The sequence below is a fragment of the Medicago truncatula genome, chromosome 2 (assembly GCF_003473485.1).
Source record: "Medicago truncatula cultivar Jemalong A17 chromosome 2, MtrunA17r5.0-ANR, whole genome shotgun sequence".
Classification (NCBI taxonomy): Eukaryota; Viridiplantae; Streptophyta; class Magnoliopsida; order Fabales; family Fabaceae; genus Medicago; species Medicago truncatula.
In genome coordinates this window covers 44,683,551-44,710,845 of record NC_053043.1, presented here as the reverse complement: position 1 = coordinate 44,710,845, position 27,295 = coordinate 44,683,551, and the positions used below count along the sequence as shown (strand labels likewise).

The 27,295-nt window shown below is 32.2% G+C and overlaps 2 protein-coding genes across 2 annotated transcripts; one reads left to right on the top strand and one right to left on the bottom strand.

Moving 5' to 3' along the window:
* The first annotated feature begins 580 nt into the window (after window positions 1-580).
* Window positions 581-2,097, top strand: LOC120578093 (uncharacterized mitochondrial protein AtMg00810-like). Its single transcript, XM_039830167.1, has one exon. The coding sequence runs from the start codon at window positions 752-754 to the stop codon at window positions 1,910-1,912; it is 1,161 nt and encodes a 386-aa protein (XP_039686101.1). The 5' UTR covers window positions 581-751; the 3' UTR covers window positions 1,913-2,097.
* A 9,332-nt stretch (window positions 2,098-11,429) lies between these two features.
* On the bottom strand, window positions 11,430-13,819 carry LOC25487669 (transcription factor bHLH162). Its single transcript, XM_013609655.1, has 3 exons — window positions 13,682-13,819; window positions 12,343-12,681; window positions 11,430-11,606 (listed from the first exon to the last, which is right to left on the bottom strand). Exons 1-3 carry the CDS (start codon window positions 13,817-13,819, stop codon window positions 11,430-11,432), a joined length of 654 nt encoding a protein of 217 aa, XP_013465109.1.
* Window positions 13,820-27,295: the final 13,476 nt, after the last annotated feature.

Here is a 27,295-nt window from a genome sequence, read left to right as displayed (position 1 = left end):
GGATGATTGGCCTGTTCCTACACCATCTCATCATCAACTACAACAAACTCATACACCCTCTACACATGAGCCCAATCTTCCTACAAAACTATCCACTGAAACATCTTCCGCTGCCTCACCTATAAATGAATCAATTTCATCCACATCATACACTCCAGAACCTCAAACTTCTCCCATTCCAGAAGTTCGACAATCCCTTCGTGACAAGAACCCCCCGATATGGCATAAAGACTACCACATGTTCGCAAAAGTCAACACATCCTCCTCGGAGCCAACGTCTAAGTCAGGTACTCGGTATCCTCTATCTCATTATCTTTCATATTCACAAATCTCTCCTACACATTGTGCCTTTCTAGCTAACATTACAGCACATAAAGAGCCCAAATCATATCATCAAGCTATCCAAGATCCACAATGGCAGGCAGCAATGAATACAGAATTAGAAGCGTTACAACAAAACAACACATGGAGTCTTGTACCTCTTCCTCCTGGTCATAAGCCCATTGGTTGCAAATGGGTATACAAAATAAAGCATAAATCTGATGGCACCATAGAGCGATATAAGGCACGCCTTGTTGCTAAGGGATACACTCAGGTTGAAGGGATTGACTATCAAGAAACATTTTCCCCAACTGCCAAAGTTACTACTCTTCGCTGCCTTCTTACCATTGCAGCTGCTCGTAATTGGTTCATACACCAGTTAGATGTGCAAAATGCCTTTCTTCATGGTGATTTGCATGAATTAGTGTACATGGAGCCTCCACCTGGTCTTCGCCGACAGGGGGAGAACGTTGTATGTCGGCTCAATAAGTCACTTTATGGACTCAAACAAGCATCAAGAAATTGGTTCTCTACTTTCTCTGAAGCCATTCAAAAGGCTGGTTACCAACAATCAAAGGCTGACTATTCTCTTTTCACCAAACCTCAAGGTACTTCATTCACAGCAGTTCTCATTTATGTTGATGACATACTTCTTACAGGGAATGATCTTCAAGAAATGAAACGCCTTAAAATTTTCCTTCTTAAGCGCTTCCGTATCAAAGATCTTGGAGATTTGAAATATTTTTTGGGCATTGAGTTCTCTCGCTCTAAGAAAGGTATCTTCATGTCTCAAAGAAAGTATGCTCTAGACATCTTGCAAGATTCAGGACAGATAGGTGCTCGCCCCGACAATTTTCCAATGGAGCAAAATTTGAAACTTACTCCCACAGATGGAGTGGTACTAAATGATCCAACCAAATACAGAAGGCTCGTTGGTAGGTTAATTTATCTTACTGTCACCAGACCTGACATTGTATACTCTGTACAAACATTGAGTCAATTCATGCAAGAACCTAGAAAACCTCATTGGGATGCTGCAATGAGAGTCCTAAGATACATCAAGGGCGCACCTGGACAAGGCATATTATTTTCGACCTCTAATGACCTTACCTTAAAGGCCTTTTGTGATTCAGATTGGGGAGGTTGTCATGCCACTAGAAGATCCGTTACAGGGTTTTGCATTTTCCTCGGAAATTCTCTCATCTCATGGAAATCTAAGAAGCAAGTTATAGTCTCTAGATCATCAGCAGAATCTGAATATCGAGCTATGGCTAATACATGTTTGGAGCTGACTTGGCTACGGTTCATATTACAAGATTTGAAAGTCTCACTTGCTGCTCCAACACCATTATTTTGTGACAACCAGGCAGCTTTACACATTGCAGCAAATCCTGTATTTCATGAGCGTACAAAGCATATTGAAATAGATTGTCATATAGTACGGGAAAAACTGCAAGCTGGTTTGATTAGCCCTTCTTATGTGCCAACACGATTCCAGTTAGCAGATGTGTTCACTAAAGCTTTAGGAAAGGATCAATTCGTGACATTGCGAAACAAGTTGGGACTTCACGACATTCACTCACCAACTTGAGGGGGAGTGTTAGGAAATATCTATCTTATGCATAGTTGACTCTCCTTAATGTGTATATATTTACCTTCTCTAATAGTTAACTCTAGTTATTTTCCTTTCAATGCACAGTAAATTAGATCCCACTGATTGAGGATCATGGCTGTCATGACTTAGGATTAGCTTAACATACGTCTGTAAATATATTATATATATATGGCCTAGAGTTACATACAGTATAAGAAATATACACACAGAATTCTATTCCAAATTGTTCTTCTCATATTCTATATTCCATTTTCATACTGTTGTCTTAAGAAGATTAAATACCAAGTAATCTTTGATCTAATGTTGTGTGAATTAAAAAAAAAAATATGGAAGTCACACATAAAATAGAACATACATATTAGTAATTATCATTTTTTATTCAAGCATATCGCTTTCCATAATTTTAACTTATGTTGATTGTGATAAGATTGAGTATCTAATTGAGTATCCTATATTTCCTCCATTCATATTCATTTAGTTTGTTTCCTCCATTTTTACGGATTAGTTTCTTTCTTTTTTTATCTTATCCACAATAGTTATTGATCAGTGAATTATTAGTTTATTTTGATCTTATCCACAAGAGCCACTAATGACTCCCACAATTATCATAATTGTAGCTAAATTAAATTCAGTTACAAAATCTCAACATAAATAGATGACTTCGCTTAGTTCAAAAATCACACAAAATAGTTATATTGAGTTATCGATATCTCTTTCTCTCTTCTCCCTCTTTATGCTTGATGCACTTTCGAGCCACTTCTCCTCTTTCGTTATGTCCCTTCAGAATTAAGAGTGTTTGTAAGATCATAGTCTCTTTTGAGATAAAATGTCCCTTCGAAAATATGAATGATCTTAAAAACATAGTCCATTTGATAATTTATGTCCCTTTGTAATAAAGAGTATTTTTAAGATCATAGTTCCTTTTTAGTAATAATAATAATGTCCCTTCAAAATTTAGAATGATCTTGATAGTATATATATGCTTTCGATAATTTTTTACCTTTGGAAAGTTACATGTTAAAATAGTGGTAGCACCATTTGAGTGGTCTCAATACCATAATAAAGTGGTCACAATACCATATATTAGAGTGGTTTTAGTATTAAATTGAGTGACCTTAGTAACCATTTTTTATGGAGTAATTCACGAACAATTTTCTACAGGTTAATCACACAGTTGTAGCTGGCCTTATTTTATCTTAGAAACGGCGTGGTTGATATTTGTCTTGCATAATTTTAGACAGTACGGTAAAAAATCTTAAAGATAACAACTTGGTCGAGACTCAACTCAATAATAATTTCCGTGGATAAAAATTAATTTTTGAAAAATTAGATTTTGAAAATCCAAATCTAACCGTACATAAACATGTGGATGCTCCATAAATTTTTCCTCTAGTTCTTAAAACATAAAATGTCCCTAAATAGTTTTTTTATCAATAAACTTAAAAGACACGTGCATTCATAACATTGCACTAATTATATATATAAAATTAAGGGAAATGCTAACCGGTGTCCCTGGGGCACTGGTTAAGAATATGAAAAAGGAAATTATACAGTAGTTAATGTATTAAAATTGTGTAATTAATTGATAATAAAGTCAAAAACAGTTTTCTTTTATGGTAATAATTCCCTTTTATGGTATGCTTAACCAATACCCCGAGGCACCGGTTAGAAAACCAATTAATTAAAACAATTACATTGATAATGATATGAAACATTTAAATATAGTAAAGAAATTTATTAGTATTAATGTAATGTTTTTAATTTTTATTAAATATTTGTTTACCTGCAGAAATTAGTTAAACCTTTGCAATGTGTTTGTTGTTGATTTTACTTCCTTGTATATGCGGAAACATTTTTATGTACAGATGAGAAAATTAATATGATAAAATTTTGAAAACTAGATAAAAACTCAAAAAATGTTAGATCACGTCACATGCTTCATGATTATTACCCCTTTCTTCTTGATTTTACTTTCACCCTTAAAATTCATCTCACTTCACTCCTTATTTGAAATAAGTGAACAATACCGGTAATAGTGGCGAATTTGAAATAGAAAGAGTAAATATATTTGTAACAAAAAAAAAAAAAAAAAGAAAGAGTAAATATATAGATAACCATGCATCAAGTAAAGTTCACTTAACATATTTTTGAAATAATTAAGTAACATTGGTAATTCTAATTCTCTGCGTATATAGTCTTCAGTATATAATTAAGACACTCATAGCTATGGACTATTTGTATACATGTAAAAAGGATAAGTTAAGTAGTTTACCAAGGAAAATGAAAAATATAACATGAAAATATATTTTAAATTCATAGTGTTGTTATTAACAAACCGTACGGGAGAACCGCTATGTAGAACAATTTTGATTATGCTTTACTTGCCTTTCAACCAACTCCAATGTTACCAAAATGTTACCCCCCAAACCACTAGGGGTCTATTTCCCAAAAAATTGGATGGTTAAAAAAAAGTGTGGTTTTTAACATTTTACCTTCTCAAGATGCAAGTTTTTCAATTTTAAAATCCTTTGATACACTCCACACGGGTAAGACTGCATATAACACGCAAAATGGTGGGATCCCATCCCAGACCCTATGTATGTGGAAGCTTTAATGCATGAGACTCTGAAAGAATATAATTCTCCTTCCATATGCCTTAGCCTTATAGTTCTTTCACACCATATCTTACTTTAGTCCACATTCCATCCATTCTCATCTGTTTTCAAAAGGTTCGTTACACAGAAGCTAGCACAAAATAGAAAATATCTATCAGACTCTTTGATAACACCTTTAAGACATGAATAAGCTAACACTGATGAAAAGCCAATATTAATTGATAACTAATTTTGATTTGGTCTTTTATAATTTTCTTCAAGGAGTCATAGTTGTAAATATTTCCCTTCACAGAATCATTACTAGAAGCTCTTTCCAAATATTGGATTTGAAATTGTTCAATTTCCATTCAAAATCATACCACTTTCCAGTGATGGATTTGGAGGTGATGTTGCTTCCTTATTCTCCACGAGGTTAAAGTTTCCTAATTAACTCACATCTATCATAATCAATAACTATTACTCCATCCGTTCCTTTTTAAGTGTTTTTTTATGGTGAATTTTTCGTTCCTATTTAACTGCCATTTTGGTATTTTAAAGGTACGATTTATCAATTATACCATTTGTCAATTACTTTTATCTTTTTCAATAAAATCAATTAATGCTATCTATTTAGAAAACTAAAACTTGTTTTTTTTTTTAACCAAAGTTTGCTTCTTTTTATCTTCACATTTAAACAAAATTTTGTTACAAATAATGGTTCCAAGAAGAGTTAAATAAGACGAGTAGCAGTTGTTAAAAATTTCAAGTACAAAGTAAAAGAACAAATTTAAAAGAAAAAAAAATAAAAGACTCCATAAATGTTCAAAAGGAAGAAAAAGTGGAAGACTCGTTAGAATTGCTCATGAGGGATGAAGAGGGAGCAATAGTTGAAGATTCATTTGACAAGATACAAGAACAAGATGTCAATGAAGAAGAAAAAGCTTCATCAATATAATTTTTATATTGATTTAAAATAATAAAAAAAAAAACAGAAATGATAACCGAAATAATGAAACACAAATACAACATCATGGACAATTTTGATATTTCACCCATAAAGCAGTGGCAATTTTGTAAAAACATATTATACCCTCTTCCTTCTCCCTTCTACGCATCTTCTCTTTCTTTTCTGTCAAACAGCCACCGTGTTCTCTCTTCTCACCACTGCCAGCCATCGTCTACCACCACCATCGTCCACATCGTTTACCATCTTCATCATCGCACCTTGAATCAACCACAACCATCGAACTCACGCTCCATATCCATTCGAAACTGAGCCCAGATCGGATCATAACTCTGACGAGAGAGAACTGAGCCCAGATCCGTCATCACAACTACTATCACACCGTTCTTACCACCACCATCATCGTTGAACTTATCTGCAATATCATTTTACCTTCATCTTCTCTACAAACCTGCAAAATTAGAAAACGGAATAGAGGCGGTGGTCGCTGGCCGGAGAACGGTGAGAGAGATCACGCATGACTGAGAGAGAGAAGCGGAGAGAGAGAAACGAAGGTTGCGGCGAGGTGGATGGTTGCACTTGCAAGAAGAAAGAGCAAACAAAAAAGGATGAAACAAGAAGCTGAAAAATTGAGGAAGGCAGCATTTTTTTATGGATTGGGATGATGAAGTTGTTAGATAAGAAAATATTAGACTTAAGTTATTGGTCTTTTATATTAGTAAGTTAGATTAATAAGTTAGAGTAGGTTAGGTTTTATTATATATTTTCTTATAACCTTTTGTAATGTCAATCTATTTTATATTCTATTGAAATTCTAACCGTCCCTTTATTCTTTCTTGAAACTACTTCATCCGTCCCTAAATAAATGATCTAGTTGACTCTGATACACATACCAATGCATATGTTTTATCTTTGATATCTTTAACGATTCGTGGCTTCCGCCTTGAACGATTCGTGGCTTCCGTAGTTGAGTTCGCAAAAAAAAAAGGTTGGGAATGTTGGGTGTTTGATTTGGTTTAGTTTCTAGAATTGGTCTTTTGGAGTTTTTTTGTCGTTCCTTCTCTTGTTGTTTGAAAGTACTCGATTGAAGAAATAATTTTATGCCTTCCGTCATTGATTTGTTCGTATTTGAGGTTGTATTTTGTTTCTTTGGCCAATTGGAATTGTTACTAAGATCCATTGCATAGAAAGCTATGCTAGTTGGTTTGGCAATTGTCATCAAAATTGCAACAAGGGGACAGATTTGGAAGTTATGATTTATAGTAGCAATCGCGCTAGAAAGGTATTTGGTATATGCATTTGTTTGGTCACTTACACTCTGTTTGGTAGAGGAGAAATGTAGAAGAGAGAGACACTAAGGAGAGAAAGAGGAGAGAAGTGTGGTATTTCTCTAGTTTGGCAAAGGTGAGAAAGAGAGAAGAGGGACAAAATTGGTGTGGGTCCCATGCATTTTTTGTTCTCCCCTAATTAGCGAAGAAACAGGAGAGAAGCTACTGTTTTGTTGCTTTTGCCTTTTATGCCCTTCAATTTAAGAGAACAACACTTTTTTTTTTGTCTTTTATGCAATGTTGTCACGTGATTCTTTCTTCTTTTTTCACAATAGGCTCATTTAAATAATAATTAAATAAATTAACTTACCTTGTTAATATTATTAGTAAAATAACCTAGCAGATAACTAATTAAGCTAATCAATCCATAAATTTAATTAAATATAACATAGAATAGTTTTAGGAAAAGATTTTTATTTCAAGGGGTATTTTTGTACTTTTAAAAATAATCAACACTTCTCTCTTCTCAATTTCTCATCTCTTTCTTTTATACCAAACACTACATCAAATCATCTTTATTTCTCACACTTTCTCTCTTCTCAAACTCTCTCTCACCTACTTCTCTCTTATCATTTTCTTTCCACAACCAAACACACCCTTAGGGTGTGTTTGGTTGAGAGAAGAAGTTGAGAAGAGAGTATGAAAAGAGAGAAATAGGTAAGAAATAGAGTAGATTTGATGTATTGTTTGGTTTAAAAAAGAGAGAAGAGAAATAGAAGAGAGAGAATGAAGGTGAGAAAAACACAAGAAGGGGGGGTTGAATTGTGTTTTCTTTTTCTCTAAAAATACTTCTTCTGATAATACTTCAGAATCAGTTTGGGAATGCTTCTGATGTAATAACCAGAATCAGATATGCAGCGGAAAAGATCAAAGCAGAGAAAAGAAAAGCGAGACACAAGCAGTTATCCTGGTTCTTTCCACAAAACGGAAGTAGTCCAGTCCCCCTTGCACTTCCAAGGAGATTTCACTATAATCACAAAGATTACAAGTGCTCAATACTCTCTAAGTATGAGACTTCTCAAAAAAATGCTCAAGCACGCAGGCAAGAGTCTTCCAATGCTCAAGCACTAAGCAAGAGTCTTCTAATGCTCAAGCACGCAAGCAAGAGACTTATGTTCAAACAAAAATACAGAGAAAATGTTTGACCTTGAACACTTGATATACAATCAGTGGTGTTCACAAATATAATGCAATAAAGACTCTAGACTTGTGAATTTCTAAGATGTATCAAATCAGTGCAGAAATTCAATGTGCTTTGTAGAATCAAATTGACAGAGTTTTGGCGCTTTTTAACTTGTATATCTCTATCTACAATCTTCAAGTCTTCACTCCCTTATATAGAGGTGTGAAAGAGACGTTGAGATGATTAGCACGTCTAAAGAGTCGTTGAGTTCCTTTGATCATCCACCAGTAATCCTTTGCCTGATTTGGGTGTAGTCCTTTGAAGAATTAGCTTCAAATTCATTCCCATCTTGAAGGAACATTTCTGCAGGCAGAGCTGTTGTCTTGTCTTTTAGCGTAGACAAAAACAGAGTAGTGGAGGTAGTGGTTGTACACTTGTACTTTTGTCAACTATGTTAAAGAAGGACAAGTACTCAGTGCTCTTCAAATGACCGTTGATACCTCCCTTTCAAATCTTCGTTCTTGTTAGACGAGGTTGAAACGAGAAACAGCTACTTTGAATCTTCAGTTTAAATTTACTGATTAATTGTAGCTTCTGGTGATGATTTCGCTTCTGATAAAACCTTGCTTCTGATGGGCTTCTTCTTCTGATGAGCTTCTGCTTCTGATGACGTCATTTACTTCAGAAGCACTTTAGCTTCAGACGCAATTTTCTTCAGATGCTTCGGATTCCTTTGCTCTCCATTGTTCTTCCAAGACCTTTTGAAATTGATTGACTTGCCTATGGTCCTGTACACTTGAACAATTATTAGCAATAACCAATTGACAATTTTTTAATACCTTGTTATCATCAAAACTTATTAAGGTTTATTGTGAAACACATTTTGTTCTAACAGAGAAGTGTGTTTTATCATTAAAAAGACAAAAATATCCTTGTGTTGAAAATTAATACATTTTGTTAATATCAATTTTTTTAGACGACTATATACAAGTTTATATTTTTTTTAGGGAATACATACAAGTTTATATTGTTTAATGGTAATATATTCCTTCATTAACTTAATTTTTTATTTTATTAAAATAAATGCAATTAATTTTTATATTATATTATATTATATTTATTAAAAATCAATTACAAAAACAAGATCTCAACCAAATTGGATTAGTTCTCAACCAAATTGAAAAAGTTACTAACACACCGCAGATCCCCTTCCTGATTCTTCTTGTTTCCTATGTCTCAATTCTTCTTCTACTGATAAAAGGCACGCACAGAGAGTACACATTGTTTTTATAAGACAAAAGAGATGGATAGATATAGTGCCCTTTAGCATGAGAAAAACCCATGTATAACTATGGAAGTGGTGAAGGTGCTGTTGTGATGCAGTATAACAAAAATATAAGGTATAAAAGGAAACCATGGAGAGAGACATGGGTAAAAATGGAAAATCAAGGATAAAAGGTACTTCTTCCCATTTTGTTCGCATCTGAGCGAAGAGACCTAAAAGTGGTAGGCCCCACCAATTTTGGTCTCTCTCCCCTTTTTCTTCTGTCTCCCAAACAGGAGAAGTGGGACATCTCCTTCCTCTTTCTCTTTTCAGTATTTCTCTCGCCCCTATTTCTTGCCAACCAAACACAGTGTTAATAATAGTACGTAGTAATGAGTTTGAGATTTTGTTGATACGACGTGGTGTGGTGTTTGATACTATTCTCGGTGCAATTATGGAGTTGATTCTGATTTTCTTGGTCACTTCTTATGTTATTGTGCTTCTTTGATTTGGTGTTCGAATTGTGGGTTAGCTGTGTGACTGAATTGGTTATGTGTGTGCTATTAGATTTTTTGTCGGTTGACTCCTCTCTATTTAGTCGTGCTTCTCATTTGGTTGTATGTATTTTTTTTTTTATTCTAGTTTTTTGTTTGTTGGTTGTTTGAGTCTAGTTCCTTGTTTGTGGGTTGTTTGAGTCTTGGTGTGTTTTTATGACTTTTGTGGTGTTGGGGTTCGACTTTTCCGGTCTCCTTATTGTTTTTTGGTTTGATTTGCTTTTGTTTGCAGTTTGTGTTGGTTTAGTTTCGTTCCGTTTGGTTTGGTTCATTGTGGTTCGTATTAGTTTGTTCGTCTATGTCTTTCTTGGTTTCTTTGGTTCAACTTGTCTTGGTTCGTTTGGTTTTGTTCGTTTTGGTTCTTCAAGTTGTCTTGATTTAGTTTTATTCGGTTTAGTTTGGTTCAATTTGTTTGGTTGTTGGGTGAGTCAAAATAGTGCTCACAATTTGGTTTGTTCGTTTGTTTGGTGGGTAAGCACTCACAATTTGCTTGTTTGGTGAGTCGAGTGCTCACATTTTGGTTGTTTGGTTGGTGAGTCAAGTGCTCACAATTTGGTAGTTTGGTGAGTTAAGTGCTCACAATTTGGTTGTTTGGTGAGTTAAATGCTCACAATTTGATTTTTTCTCCCCCTTTTGATTCTTCTAATTGCATCGCACTTCTCCCCCTTTTGATTTTTCTGAGTGATTGCATTGCACTTCTCCCCCTTTTGATTCTTCTGATTGCATTGCATTTCTCGCCCTTTTGATTCTTCTGATTGATTGCACTTCTCCCCCTTTGATTCTTCTGATTGATTGTATTGCACTTCTCTTTATTGGTTAATCTATATGGCTACTTCTCTCTACTTGTTCTTTTGTTTGGATGGTTTTCTATTGGATTGGTTGGTGGTAGTGGTTCTTGCTGCTCTCTCTGTGAAGATAACTCACTTTGGTTGCTGCTCTTAATTGGTTCTTCTACCAGCTGATTTGGTTTATTTTTTTTGGATTAATTTGTAACAAGTTAAAGCTTAGTAAGCTTCAGCTTGAGGGGTAGTGTTAGAACTTTATATTACTTAGTATGTTTTTGTATTTTGATTGGCAAATCCACAATGCTTCTTGTTGACTCATTGTGAGTTTGAAGGTAGATGTTAGATAATAAAATATTAGGCTTAAATTATTGGGCCTTTATATTAGTAAGTTAGAACCCGTTAGATTTTATTATATATTCGCTTATAACCTTTTGTAATGTCAATTTATTTTGTATTCTATTAAAACCCTAGCCGTCTACTTATAGTACCTAAGTTCATTCTTTCATTTGGATTTATACTTAAATACTACAAGTGAAGTGTTCCATAAGTAATAGTACTAGATAACATGATGTGAATGTATAATTTCCCATTATGACCAGGAAAAGTATTAAATGACATTGGGATGTATCCATATTCTGAAGGACAATCCCCAGAAAGATAGACTAAAGTTATGATTCAAAAGTATTTTCCTTAGAAACATTATTTATTTATTTTTGAAAGGATAATAAACATTATTCATGTGTAGATCACTACTTTTGACGTTCAATAAACCTCTTTTCAGCCATTTTCTAGTGGAAAAAAAAAACTAGACTTTAAAAATATGATTCACCAAGGGTACCAAAAATCTTATAACCGACCCTGATACAAATATTTATGCTTCATCAAGGATTTGGTAAACTCATGGTTACTATAGAATCTAGAAGCTCCCAACTCTCACTTCCAATTTCAAGATCCCACAATAAAGGCCCTGTTTCCACATCGCTCATCGATCCATTCACAAATGCTTTCAATCTCTGACTTATTTTCATTGCTCCAAATTGTAACAAAGTTTGCGGAATCTGCATCAAAAGTAATAATCAAATCAGAAAACAAATCATTCATACTTAAGTTTCTTAATGTTTAAGAGCTTAATTGATTCCTTTGCAAAATATTGTTAAGAGAATCATTGTTTTATTATTCAAATGCACTTTTGGTTTTAAAAAAATATTGCACGTTTGGTCTCTTAGTATACCTGAAACTCTAGTCTTTCTATTTCTTAGTTTCATTTTTTTTTAATAAGTTTTGGGAATTTTTTTTTCCATACAACTCAATTTTGAGCTTATTTTTTAACGTTAAATATATTTTGAGTTTCTATAAATATTCAAACTTTTTGTTTTAGTACTCAAAATTTTTCTTTGATTTTTGGTCCATTAGAAGTTTTACATCATCACCTTTGATCATTGTTGTTAAGTCAACTTTTTCATTCAAAATTTTGAATTTTATTTTTTTCTGCAATCATGTTTAATACATTATAGAATTCTCTCTTGCAGAAGTTTAATTTTTTTATAACACATAACAAAATTAAATGAAACATATTTAACTCTATCTTTTAACGCTATAAAAAGATAAGGTTAAATATCGTAAAAAAATATGTATGCAAGTCTAGTTTTAAACTGCGGTCTCCGATTGCAATTGCAGCTTTAATATAATATATAGGGTCTTTGCAAGTTGCAGCAACATCATAATGCAATTAAACCAAAATTGCGGTCACATTTGCATGTGTAAAGGTTTGCATGTGTGTATGTGTATATATACCTGGGCATGCACGGTATGAAGAAGTGAATCACCAGTTAAAGAAGAATTTGAAGAAATAACCTCAACGTTCTCTTCATGCAGTATTCTCATAATTTCACAGAAAATAAAATGTTCATCAACCCCACATGTTACAATCACTTGTAGAGTGGATCCCATTTCATGAATTTCTATTTTTGGCAACTTTATTATGCTTCCTTTTGCTCCATAACCACCACGTGATCTCTTCTTGTTTCCCATTAAACTTTCTTTCTTCTCCTTTGCACCCTTTAGATTTGTCTCTAGGCTCTTTATGTAGTTTATAGCCTCATCTACTTGATCAGGTAATGGTAACGCTAATTCCTGCATTACATTAGAAATAACACCAAATTAATGTGATATATAATGTCGGTCCAAGAAGAGGTGACAATGTCACTTAATTAGCTAATAATAGGAAGATGGTTTCCTCGTGAGCATAACTCAGTTGGTAGAGACATACATTATTATATGCAACGTTGAGATTCGAACCTCGGACATCCCACTTATTCATCTTAAAAAAGGTGTATTCTAACCACTAGGCTACTTGACCAAAAAATAAATAAAATAAGAAGATGATTTTCTTATGTCTATGTTAGTATAATTTAGTTGATATGACATTGCATTATATACACAGGTGTTGAAGTTTGAACCTCGAATTACCACTTATTCAGCTTCAAAATTGTGGAATTCTAGTCATTATCCTACTTAATAAAAAAATAAAAATAAAAAAGTGAACATATATATAATATGAATATCATGTAGGTACTCTACTTGTGGTATAGTACACTCTTTGTGTAAAATGTTTTACATCTACAACAGTCCCTGGTAGCCAATACAACAAAGAGTTATGTAAAATCCTTTTATTTTAAAACCATTAAACATATGTAACAATTGTGATTTTAGATGTCAATGTATGAAATAACATTATAGTTACAAATCTCTAAAAGAAAACTCAATGTCAATTTATACCTCACATGAATATTCATACACCTCATGACACTATTATAAACAAAAATTAATATTTTAGATTCATTATATTATGAACGTGGTCTATAATAAAGACCATATATACAATATTAATTGAATGAATATAAAATATAGATTTTTACTTATAATAATGACCGAAATGTGTATATCTTAGAAATCGTGGTTGAGTTTAACACAATCCTAGAAAACCAACTTATAAATAAGGATTGTTCCAACTTATAAACACGTATTCAAGTCATTTTTTATCCGATGTGAAACTCTTTAACAATATATTTATATGAATGAAATGGAAATTAAACAGATCACCTTTGGTTTATTAAAAAACAAAACAAATTACCTTTGGATTATAGCTAGGGAGAATAGAGTTGAGGTTAGAAAAGAGGATCTTCATTTGGTTTCTCCTATTTTTCTCAACAATCTTTCTTTCCACTTTGGTTGAAGAAGAAGGTTGACCTCCTTGTTGATTATGATCCATTGAATTTTTGTTACAACAAATAACCTAAAGTTGATTGGGATTTAGAATTGTGGTGAGCAGGTTATGATAAGGTGAAATGTTTATTTATTTATACAAGTGCTTGTAACATTTATATGATTTAGTAGATATATATAGTTGGTGATTCATTCGCAAACATTACACAAGAGTGATGAGGTGTGTGTGGTACGTAAAAGTTTGGGAGTGAGGTCATGCATGAACATGTCTTTTTTTTTTTTTTGAAGGAATGGATGAACATGTCTTGTCACTTCAGACAGCACCCTTTTTGCATATATTGCATGAAAATTTTGATTCTCGTACACACTTGCCTTCTCTCTGTTGTGTCGGGTAAGTGGATATTTGTTTTTGTGGTACAGAATTTTGCCACTTCATTTCTTCATCGTATAATAAGAACTAGCTAGGAACATTCTAAAGGCACGATTTTAATAATTGTGCTACAAGTGATCATTTTAAAACTGTCTCAACTGAGATTTGAATTATATACTAGTTGACAGGGACATCATGTATTTAAAAGAATATAGGGTATCGAGATTTAAAAGAATAAGCTCTTATTATCGAGTATCCTTACTAGTATAGTTCAGTTGACAGAGACATCATGTATTGTTATATATAAAAACTGAAGTTCGGACTCTAGACACCTTACTTATTCATCTTAAAAAGATGAATTTTAGTCACCGAACTACTTGACCCAAAAAAAAAAAAAAAAACTCTTATCAGTGAGTCGACACTTCTTTTCTTCTTCTTTTTTTAAGAAAAAATTGCACTTTTGGACCACTTTTTGGACCACGACTTGATGTCATTTTCAGCCGCATTATTATTAAGAAAAAAAAATATCATACCGTTTGTCTTTTCAATTCAAGATGTGAGAACGGATTGACCCTAGAAATAAATTGATGTGAGATTGTTGGTTTTTATTGGACCTTGCACGCGGTATGAGTTTTAATGTGCCTCTTTCAACAAAAAAAAAAGTTAACGTGCCATCATATTATTTATAAAAAAATAAAAAATTATTTATAAAAAAAAAGTTAAAAATTAAAATTTAACATTTAGAAAAAATAAAAAAATGGTATACAAAGTAGTGAAAAGACTGATACATTGTGTTTGGTAGTATACATGTTTCTTAAGTTTTTCTTAAAAAAAAAATGTTTCTTAAGTTTATTTTCATAATATTATTGCAAACGAAATATATAAATTTATTCTACGAAGACTGATAAACTATTATAACTTTATCCCCATCTTCCCCCGATTGTGAATTATATTGTCAAGTCTAAAGGAGATAATACAATTTAAAAATTATTTTTCGTTTTCAAATTCAATATTTTAGCCGATGACTTATGATTTAATTTTGACTTTTTTTTTACAAGTGCGGTATTTATATTTTTGAATTTGTTACTTAAAGTTGTTGGTGCACCAAAAAGGTATGTCAAAACTTGCCCACCTAGTTAATGAAGATTGAAACACTTAGGCTCTGTTTGGTTAACCCTAAAAAAGAACTTTTAGCTTTTAGCTTATAGCTTATAAGCTCGTTTGACAAAAAAAGCTCTGTTTGGTAACACTTTTTCACCATGAGCTTATAGCTTATTTCACGAGCTTATAAGCTATTTTTCAGAAGCTATTCCAAGTAGCGTTTGAGCTTATAGCTTATAGCTTATAGCTTCTCACTTTTTCTTCCAATTTTACCCTTATTATTTCATTTAAATTGTATTTTTATCCATTATAATTTTTATAATAAGCTACGTAATAAAGACTACTATCTCTTTATTTCAATTTTTGTATATATATCATCTGACCTTTTTTTTTTTTTTGAAAAAATATATACCTTCGTTTTTTTTTTTACGAAACAAAATACTATTATTCTATTAGTGTTACTTTTTTTTTTTTGAGGTAAGTGTTATTTTCTTTATTCTCTGTTATTAGTATTACTCTATTAGTGCTACCTTTTTTTTTGTTTTTGAGGTAAATGTTATTTTTTTTATAAAGTGGAAACACTTAAATGATAATAAATATAAGATAAAATTTTAGTGAATAAAATTTAATTTAATTTATAATACATAGGATATATTAAATTAATAAATTTAAAGTATTTTTTTAAAGAAAAATTAGTTTACAAAATTACAAATACTTAAATTAATGATATAATTTTTATTATGAATTAAGAATACCCTTTATGTCATTTTATATTTATCAGCTAGTTGAACCGTTATTTTTACCAAACACTTTAATTAGCTTATCAGCTAAAAGCTATCAGCTATCCGCTATTTTTTACCAAACAGAGCCATAATAAGGAGTTTTATTACTCGTTTACCTCGTAAAAATAAGATTCATATTGAAAGAAAGAAAAAATCAAGTTTCACATAAATTAAAGATAAGATTTGACTGAATGACACATTTATCTTATAAGTTGATTTTAGGCTTAATTACTCTTTTGGTCCCTTAACTTATTTTTTGGTGTCGTTTTGGTCCCTTAATTATTAAAAGTTTCGTTTTGGTCCCTTAACTATTAAAAGTTTCGTTTTGGTCCTTTAACTTACTTTTTGGTTTCGTTTTGGTCCATTAACTCTTCCTCCGTCAACTACTTTGGTCCTTTATGTTAGGATGAATGTATTCGAGTTAAGGGACCAAAATGAAACCAAAAAATAAGTTAAGGGACCAAAACGAAACCAAAAAAAATAAGTTAAGGGACTAAAACGAAACTTTTAATAGTTAATGGACCAAAAGAAAACTCAAAAATAAATTATGGGACCGAAACGAAACTTTTAATAGTTAAGGAACCAAAACGAAACCAAAAAATAAGTTAAAGGACCAAAAGAGTAATTAAACCTTGATTTTATAATAATAAGTTAGACTCAATATAAAAAAATAAAAATAAAAAAAATTTGATATAATATAGAGTCTATCATTGCAGCTAATCGTTATTTATATCCACACATCAAACCTAATAATATTTTATGTGTGATGGTGTATTGAAAGAATAAAATTCAACATAGATTAATGGTTAAGTTAAGGTTAATCTAAAATACTTGATAAGGTTAGAAAAATCTTAAGGTTTACTCTAATTATAATGAGTCTTTATAATACATGACTCGCTTAAATTCTTTAAAGGAGAACGAAAAAAACTTGCCCACCTAAACCTGTTGTCTTTAATAGTTTTTTTTTTTTAAGAAAGCAGAAACACCATTGCATTTGCATCCTAACAAAAGAAATAAAAAAGAAATTATATATATATATATATATATATATATATATGAGAAATGGAAACATTTTCTAAAGTCAAATTATATGCAATGCAACAAAAAATGTATAGAAACTAGAAATGTATAGTACTACTTCAATTTTTTTTCTTTCAATTAAGTATTTTAAAAAGGTATGATTGGATTTGTGGTGTTGGTAGTATATTTGGTCCTTTTTCATTAACAAATATTCGGTCATGAGTTTAATTACTATCTTAGTCCGTATACATTTATTTTACACATTTATTTAATAATGTGTAGCTACGTTAATTAATAAATATAAAAACGTCATTTATATGCGATAAAAACACATCCGTTATTATATTTCATTTGTGTTTTTTCTATATTACTACGTGATAAATTTGGAGTAAATTACCCGATCAAAGAAAAATCTCATTTTCTTCATATTTATTTTTATAATCAGTTACCATTTTCATCTAAAGAACATTAAAGTTCTTCATCTCTTTCATTCAACATGTGATTTCCATCTCTTTCGTACCATAATCAAATCATATTTGTCATTAGGAGTAAATTACCCCAATTCATAAAGGGGTAATGTAGGCCTCATCGATAAGGTTTTTTCTTACAATCAGTTACCATTTTCATCTCAATATAATCAAACTTCTTCATTCAACATGTGTTCTCCATATCCTTCATTCCAAAATCGAATCATACTTGTCATTTGAGGTAAATTACCTTCGATTCATCAAGGAATAATATAAGTCTCACCATTCATTCGTCATATTCATTTTGTGAGTTGCCACATCAATTAATTTGATCATTTGGTTATTTCATTTGGTAATTTGTGGGAAAAAAAGATTGGAACAATTTTCAAAATATTCATTTTTTAAAATGTAAATAGCTTTAAATGGAGATAATCCTATTTAAGACGTCATTAGAGATTAAATGTGGTCACATCTTATCGATCACCATGATTCGAACTTTCATTTACATTGTTGTGTGAAACTACCATATGTAAGGTTGGGAGTCTGAGTGTCACAAAACAATGGACTTATGCTCCAGGACTTTAAAAAATGGAGACACCACATCTCCATCCAAAACTTTAAAGCAGGAGGTATATACGGGTCACCTCTCTTATATATATATATATATATATATATATATATATATATATATATATATATATATATATATATATTTTGCTCATCTGTAGGTGATGTGGGACTTAACCACTCGCAAATATAATACTCACACTTGCAACCAAACAATCTCCACCACAATCATGAGACCACCTCTTATTAAAATATCCATTTAAAGATTCACTCCTGCTCCCCATCAAGCCAAATCAGAGCTCTGATACCACTTATTGAGCAGTCTGGGGTCACGGGAGAAACAATGGACACAATGCTTCAGGACCGAATGAAAGGGATAAGTCACATCTTCACCTTGATATAAAATAATACATTTGTTTCCATTATTGTCACCAGAAATCACATAGTTCAAAAGAAATAGCATACTTAGTGGAGGATCTCTTCAGGGACCGGCGGAGGCCACGACATCCCCCAGGTTTTCCTTATATACAATATTAGATGTATTTTATTGATCAAATTCTGGCTCTTGCAGTGGAAGGGGGTACCATAGATATGATAAAGGTCGCGGGTTTGACACCTCCATGGCTTCTTCTTTTTTTACATATTGATCTTCTACTTTTACAAATTGTATTAAAAAACATAAAACATTTTTGATGGGATTTGAACCCACATTCTCTTGCTACTTTCAAACAATTCACACCACTAGACCAGTTATTAATCATTACTACTTCTTAAAACTATTTAATATATATTTCATAGAAGTTTGGCGCCCCAACAAATTAAGTTAAGATCCGCCACTGATCATACTCCACCATAAAGAGTATACTCACTTGAAATGAAACCACTCAAGAATCTTTACATTGTCTTCATTGACAATCATTGTCTTCGATTGTTCAATCAAAGATTTGGGCGTCAACGTTGCAGATCCGGAGGCAATGGATATTCCGGTCACTTTAATTTCATCATATATTTTTGTAGGCATTATGTCGTTATATGCTATTATCTTGGATGTTGTGAGTTTGTTCGCAGATTCATCCTTTATGTTTTAGCGGTGTTGAATGATGTAATCTCTCGATTTGAATGAATGAATATCATTTTGTTTTTATCAAAAAAAAACTTAATAGTAACAATTATATAGCTATGTCCCTTTTAAAAAATTATATATCTCCGTCGACAGTGGTTATTTAAATGCTAAAGACGGTGGTTTTATATCATATAAGTTTTCCTTAAAAAACATATATATCATATAAGTTTGTTAGGTGTATCTCATAGTCCTAACTCAACTCGTAAAAATATCGAAATTGTTAGGTCGGATGTCGTGACCGAGGTTCAAATCCTGGTACTTCCATTTTATATGTGTGAATTTATGATAGTTTTGTCATCTCATCTATCTACCAAAAAAAATTGTCAGGTGTTGATCTTTTTTTTTTTTTGGCAAAATTACATTTTTAGTCCCTTAACTTAATTTCATGTAACAGTTTGGTCCTTTATCTTTTTTTCATTTCAATTTGGTCATTTTTATCCATTTTCATATGAATTTTTAAGTTTCATATCTAACATTCTTATGCAAATATAGACGATAATCATAGATTTGAAGACTGAAGGACCAAATCTAATATTTACTCAAATCTATGATTATCGTCTATATTTGCATAAGAATATTAGATTTGAAGCTTGAAAATATATATGAAAATGGACAAAAAGGATCAAATTAAAATGAAAAAAAGATAAAAGTCCAAACTGTTACCTGAAATTAAGTAATTTTGCCTTTTTTTTTTTTAACAAATGTGTTGTTCTGTTTATGTTATTCTGTCTTATCATGTTCAATTGAGTATAATGTGTATGTGTATGTCATATTTTGTGGTAGCGGTACTTACTTTCTAACCGATCGAATACACATTTAAACATGAAGAGGTTTAGATAGAAACTAAGTTGGCCGATTTCTTCATATATAGGAATTGAAATTTAAATTATATTAAATTAAAATAGTCAAATTAAATTAAATTTATTCACTCTTTATTTTATTCTTCTCAATAATCAAATTAAATTTCACAATTTTTCTCAAAAATTAAAATAGTCTTCACTTCTTTTTCAATTAGTAGAAATTCAACTAGATACCCTAGAGTTTACGGCATTTACACATCAATTGCGCAACATACCATTGAATACCACACAAAATGGCATAGGAGGGTCAAAATTCGTTTTTGAAATATTTTTTGTTTTTTTAGTGATGAAATATAATTTATTATTATGTCTTACTTATTAGAAATGTGGTCCAATTTCTTCAAAAAAAATGTGGTCCAATTTATGTTTCAAAAAAAATAATGTGGTCCAATTTGTGTCATTAAAATTTTAATTTTAAATCAAGATTTTTTTTTTTCATTCATTAGATATTTAGCCAAAATGACATTCAAGGGGAAGTATGACACCAAACTTTCAAAAGAAACATAATGACTAAATAGAATTCAAAAGAAGACTAAAGATTTCATAAAAATAAAAATAAGAAAAAAAAGACTAAAAATTAAATTGCTTTTCACGATTTTGCATGGAATATTATTGAATGTCTATCATGTTGTCGTTTAAAATGATAATGGACTTTGTTATATAAAAAAAAAACTAGCTTCGTATTTTTTTTTTTTTTTTTAAGTAGCCTAGATTTAAAAATTCATCCTTTTAATGTGAATAAATGGAATGTCTGATGTACGGACATAACCCCTGCATATATTATGCAGTATCCATATCAGTTGAGTTAAGCTTACGATAACTAGTTTCAAACTTTTGAAGTTAAATAATTTTTCGAGACGAAACAAAAACAATTTTTTCTCATTTGGATAGGTAAAATGGAATCTGTGTTATTTCTAGAAAAGACAGTCTTAGTTATTCGAAGTGTGTTAGAAGATATTTAAAGTTTGATCAAGAATTGTTATATTCAAGAATTAAGTTCATTATGTTGAACTAATCACTTAAAAGTCATTCATTTGATTTTTAAAAGTAGGTCTTTGTTAATTAAAACAATGCTTAATTGCATGTTTTGTCCTTTATGTTTATTTTAGTTTTTAAGTTGATCAATTATGTTTAAAAAAATTTATTAGTTCAAAAAACGTTGGCATGAGTTAGTCTTTTTGATAATTAAATAATCAAAAATATCACATCAAATTCAGATTGATTAAAAGAACGGAAAAAACTTTATTTAAAAAAAAAAACAATATGTTTCATATTCATCACCATTTTTCATATTCACCACCACCACCATTTTCCTCTTCACCATATCTAATCCATACGCTTCACTTTCATTTAAAAAACGAAGGTAAAAATGAAGCCTTTATTACAAACTAAATTGGTTTCAAATCAGTGAATCGGTTATTCTCCAAAGACAAAAGATGAAAGCTTAGGCATCGTAGCTAAAAATGTAGGTGAAAAACCTTCAAGTTGGTTATTAGAGCTTTTGTGTCTAACTAGATGTGATTTTGATTGTGTTTGGAGTAATGTTTTTGAAGCAAAGACGAGTGAAAATAGAAGGAAATTTCAAGATTTCGTTTTGTGTTTTTTTATTTGACTAGTTGGAGAAATGTGTTTGAAAGAGAGATTATAAATTGTAGGTGTTGTTGTTTTGAGAGTAAATACGGACAGTTGAATGTAAAATCAAAGATGAAAAGTGAAATTATAAAGTGTGTTTGATTTTTGTTCTGTGTTTTTTTTTTTATTGAAAGTGAAGAGTATGAAGTTCATATGATGAAGATGATTAAAGATGATAAACATGAAACATTCTTTTTCTATTTTCTTTAATTAAGTTTTTTCTATTTTTTTTATCAATCTGATTTGATGTGGCGTTTTTTATTGTTTAATTAGTCTAAGGTATGTCCACATGTGCAACGTGTTAGTCACATGTCAACTTCAAACAATTAATTGATAGAATGGCTAACTAATGCCAACATAAGAATCATGCTCTTCACCCTGCATTTTTCACTCGCGCTCTGCAACTATACCGAAAATATCCATGCATTAATTAACTAATGCAAGTGTAAATTAAACATGTCTTAAATTTATACATACGTGACTTAAGTCACGCTGCATGAGTTAATTCACGCATGTTATAAACCCAGCGTGAGTTAACTCACGCTAGTCTGTTTTGATCTTTTGTGGTATCTAGAGCTTGACGGTGCTTCAATGGTTATCCTACTTTTAATGCTTATTAGTTATTGTACTTACAAAGTCACTGTTTTGCTTTATAACTTAACGAAATTAGTAGTGATATTTGTACATTCAATTGATAACAACTTTGGTGACAACCTTGTTTTTCTCTCTTCTTATTGGTCAAAGACAATGGAGAGAGAGAAATGAATAGAGAGAATAAGAATCTTATGTGAGAATGATAGAGAAAATTGTTCAAAAATTGTAATATAATGATTGTACAAATATCATTTCTCTAAAGAAATAAATGCCGTTACTATTCTTTTTTTCAATTCAAGGTATGGAATTAAGAAGATCCACGTGGTTTACATATGATGGTTCAAAGGAATTTATTGTGTTTGGTATATTCAATTAGAAGTAGAACTAGGATTCATTCATCACCATTGCCCGGTATATTTGCACAAAAACATTGTGAATATGAAAAACAATACCCGCGTGAGTTAATCACTTTAGGTTTATAACCTGCGAGAGTTAACTCATGCAGCGTGACTTAAGTCACACATGTGTAAATTTAAGACATGTTTGATTTACATTTGCGCTAGTTAACTAGCGTAGGGGTATTTTCGGTATGGCTGTCGGGCGCGAGTGAAAAGTGCATGGTGAAGAGCAGGATTCAAAATTTAAGGGTTATGTTAACTTGTGGGTTGAAGGTAGAGCTTACAAAACGGGCTACCCGGCCCGTTTCGGGCCGGCCCGAACGGGTTGCGGATTTTTTAGGGCTGGGCTAAAAAGCCCGATTTAAATACGGGCTGTAATAATAGAGCTCGAGCCCGGCCCTATACGGGCTCTCGGACTAACGGGCCAGCCCGCACCCACCTTTTTTTAAAAAAAAAATCTTTTAATGATCCTAATTACTAACCGAACTTGCACAAGCTAAAAAAAACATAATCAAATTGCATAGTTATATGCACATAATTACACAGTTTATAGCATATTCACATAGCAATATAATTTAATGAAACTCAATCACCCAAAAAAAAACTTAGATATCAGATGAAGATATTCATCATATTATGATCATCAGTTGTTTTCCCAGCTCATAATTGGCGATGTTGAGTTGAAATAATAAAGCATATAACAAAAGAAGAATAAAACTTGTAACTTTTTTAGAGGATAAATCTTATATTTTGATGACTTAACACTAAATATTTAATGTCTATAAAAGTAGAAAACAATAAATATCAATACCATGAATAAATTTAAGGAAGAAAAAGCAAGCCTTTTTTCCACTGCGAATGATAAATATGATTTCTAACTCCTTGATCTTTGAATGATATTTTCAACCTCAGCACAACAGGATTTGAAGCTCTAAAGTTCACTATGGCAACTTCTGTAGTCTCCCAGATAGTGTAAGTTTTTTTCTTTTTCCCGAGCTGTCGGGCCGCCCGTAGCCCAAACGGGTAAAGGGTTTTTTCGGACCGGGCTAAAAAGCCTTGAGTTTATTCGGGCTGCAATTTTTAGGCCCAAGCCCTATTTATTCGGGCTTTCGGCCGTCCCATTTTGACAACTCTAGTTGAATGTATATGTTAACGATTTTATAAATGGTAAATATTTATTATAAAACATTAATAAATGAATTTAATTAGTTGAAGAAAAAAAGATAGACTATAAAGTTATGGTTCAAAAGTATTTTCCTTAGAAACATTATTTATTTATTTTTGAAAGCATTATAGACAATATTTATGTATTTCCTAAAAAAAAAAAAATACAATATTTATGTAGACCAACTTTTTTTTTTTGACGCTCAATGAACCTCTTTTCAGCAATTTCGTAGTGGATATAAAATAAGGAATAAAAAAAATGAAGAATAAAGGATAAGAAAGACCGTTAAATGTACATTTATAAAAATTTAAACTCTAGTGGCTTGTTTCTGAAGATTGTGCTTTAAAAGTTAAAATAGATTCATAATTAAGATATGATCTACGAAGAATCTCGAATGAATGACGGAGTGTTGAAACACGAAGGAGGACAACGACGAGAGGTAGTAAAAATGGTGCCTTACATTGCATGCTCTTGAGGGAAAGAAGTCCTTATATGCCGAAGTTCTTATATCCCTGAAAGTCCCTCCAGAAGTTGTAGGGATTGGACTAAGGAAATTCAACTTATTGTATTGATATCAATATGTGATACAAGGTACATTATATAGATACAAACAGACAATCACCATTTAGTGTGATTGAAAGGAAATTAATAATACTTCCTAATATGATACAATTATGGTCAATGTAATGAATGCCAAATATTATGATATCAATATTGAGGTCAATGCAATGAATGAAAAATATTCTTATATGAGTGCAAGCTGTAGCAAATTGATGCTTATGTGCTATTACGCCCCCTCAAGATGGAGTCCCAGTTGGTGAGGCCATTCTTGTCTCTCAAGTAAATGAACCTGGGTTTGGACAAAGACTTTATGAGAATGTCTGCAGGTTGATCTTTGGTAGAAATGTGAGACATACAGAGTTGACCCAATTGAACAAGTTGACGTACATAATGGTAGTCAAGTGCGATATGCTTCATTCGAGAGTGAAAAACTGGATTAGAGCATAAGTAGGTGCTCTGATGTTGTCACAGAACAGATGAGGAGCTGGTGTTTTGACATGTAATCCACTGAGAAGGTTTGTCAACCACATGACCTCTGCTGCAGCATTTGCTACTGAATGATATTCAGCTTCCGGTGATGATCGTGCCACAGTTCTCTGTCTCTTGGATAGCCACGACACTGAATTACCTCCAAAATAAATTACAAACGTTAAGGTAGAAGTGTGATCATCTAAGTAGTCTCCCCAATTTGCATCACTAAAGGCATGTAATTTCATATGAGCCGGTTTCTTAAGTTTCAAGCCATAATTGAAGGGGAGTTTGAGATATTGAATGACTCGTTTAAGTTGCTGAAAAGGGATCTGTGTGGGCTGGTGCATGAATTGTGACAGTTTATTGATGGAAAATGAGAGGTCTGGACGAGTCAAGGTGTTGTATCGCAAAGTTCCAATAATGTTGCGAAACATTTTGGAATCAGCTTGTGTAGATCCGACCACTAGTTGAGGGGGGATGGAATTGCAAAGAGGAGTGTGAGTGGGTTTTGCTCATGTCAAATGGTTGTAAAAAGTTTCTGATATGTCCATGTTGAGCGAGAATCAAACCATCAGAGGTAGGGATAAGTTCAACACCAAGGAAGTAATGTGGATAACCAAGATACTTGATTGAAAATTGATTTGACAGTTTCTTCATAAATGATTTGAGAATTATTGGAACACTTCCTGTGAGAATCAAGTCATCAACATATACTAGCAAGAAAGCTTGTATTCCTTCTTTTTTGTAGATGAACAAGGAAGAATCACTCAAACTCATTGTAAAGCCATATGATAGTACAATTCTTTGAGTGCATCATGCCATGCAAGAGCTGCTTGGACCATACGTTGCTTTCTTTAATTTGCAAATGTGACTAGGAAAATCAGCATGGATAAAACCAGATGGTTGTTGCATGTAAACCTCTTCACTTATTTAACCTTGCAAGAAGACATTATTGACATCTAGTTGATGGAAAGACCATCCAGAGGCAAGGGCAATGGTAAGGACAACTTTTATGGTTTGAGGTTTAACGACAGGAGCACTTGTTTCCTTGAAATCTAACCCATGTGTTTGAGTATAACCTTTGGCTACCAATCTGACTTTGTACCTAGATATGCTACCATCTGGGTTTCTTTTGATTCGAAAGAGCCACTTGTAGCCTACCAAATTTTTGCTAGTAGCATTCAGTACCAATGTCCATGTACCATTGTTCATGGGTGCATTGAACTCTTCTGAAAAAAATCATGTCTCCAATGAGGGATTTTTAATGCTTAATTGATGGTTGAAGGCTCCAAGTTTTCAAGTAAGGTATGTTTTGATTTAAAAATTTATTTTTGGGACGTGTAATGATAGTATTTCCACTAGATGAGGGGATGTTAGATGGTAAAGATATAGATGAAGAGGGAATAGTGCGAGTACCTTGTATTGTGTGGAGTTTATGGTAGGATGAGACATTTGTTGGACATGTTGTGTCTGAATAGAGGAAGGAATAATTGTATGGAGTGTGGGATCAATGGGAGGTATTGATGTTGATGGGGTGGTTGAACTAGCTAAGTTGGAGTAAGGGAATTGATTTTCAATGAACTTGACATGCCTAGAAGTGTATATACGACTAGAAATAGGTTCAAGGCAGTAAAAGGCATATTGGGATAAGGAGTAGCCAAGGAAAATGCAAGGAGAGGATCTGTTTTATAGTTTATGTTTGGTATAAGGTCTTAACCAAGAAAAACATAGACATCCAAAAGCATGTAGCTTATTATAATCAGGTGGTTTTTCAAAGAGCACTTCATAAGGTGAATTCATGTGAAGAATGGAGGTAGGCATTCGGTTTATGAGATATGTGGTTGTGTTGAAAGCAAAACTCAAAAATTGGCCAGGCAGCTTAGCATGATGAAGTAGTGCTCGACCGGTGTCAACAATGTGTCGGTGTCTTCTTTCAGCAGTACCATTGATTTCATGTGTGTGAGGAGGTGTGGTTAAATGAGAGATGTCATGTGTTGCCAGAAAAATGTTTTAATTTTACAAACTCTCCACCATTATCAAAAAAGAATGTAAATATAGGAAAATTAAAATGTTTTTCCACAATGGTTTTGAACTGGGCGAAAATATTGAAAATATCTTATTTATTTTTCAAAGGGTACAACCAAACATACTTAGAGAAATGATCAGTAAAAATGACATAATAGAGATAGCCAACTAATGATCTAATAGGGGTTGGGCCCGCATACATCTAAATAAATGAGTTTTAAAGGTCTAGTACTTCTAATATGATGATTTGAGAAAGGTAATTTGTGACTCTTAGCACAATAGCATGAACTACATTCATTAGATGATGGGAGTTTTATTGGTAATTGAAAATTAGTTGTCAGATGCTTCATAATAGCTAGAGAGGGATGCCCTAGTTTATGATACCA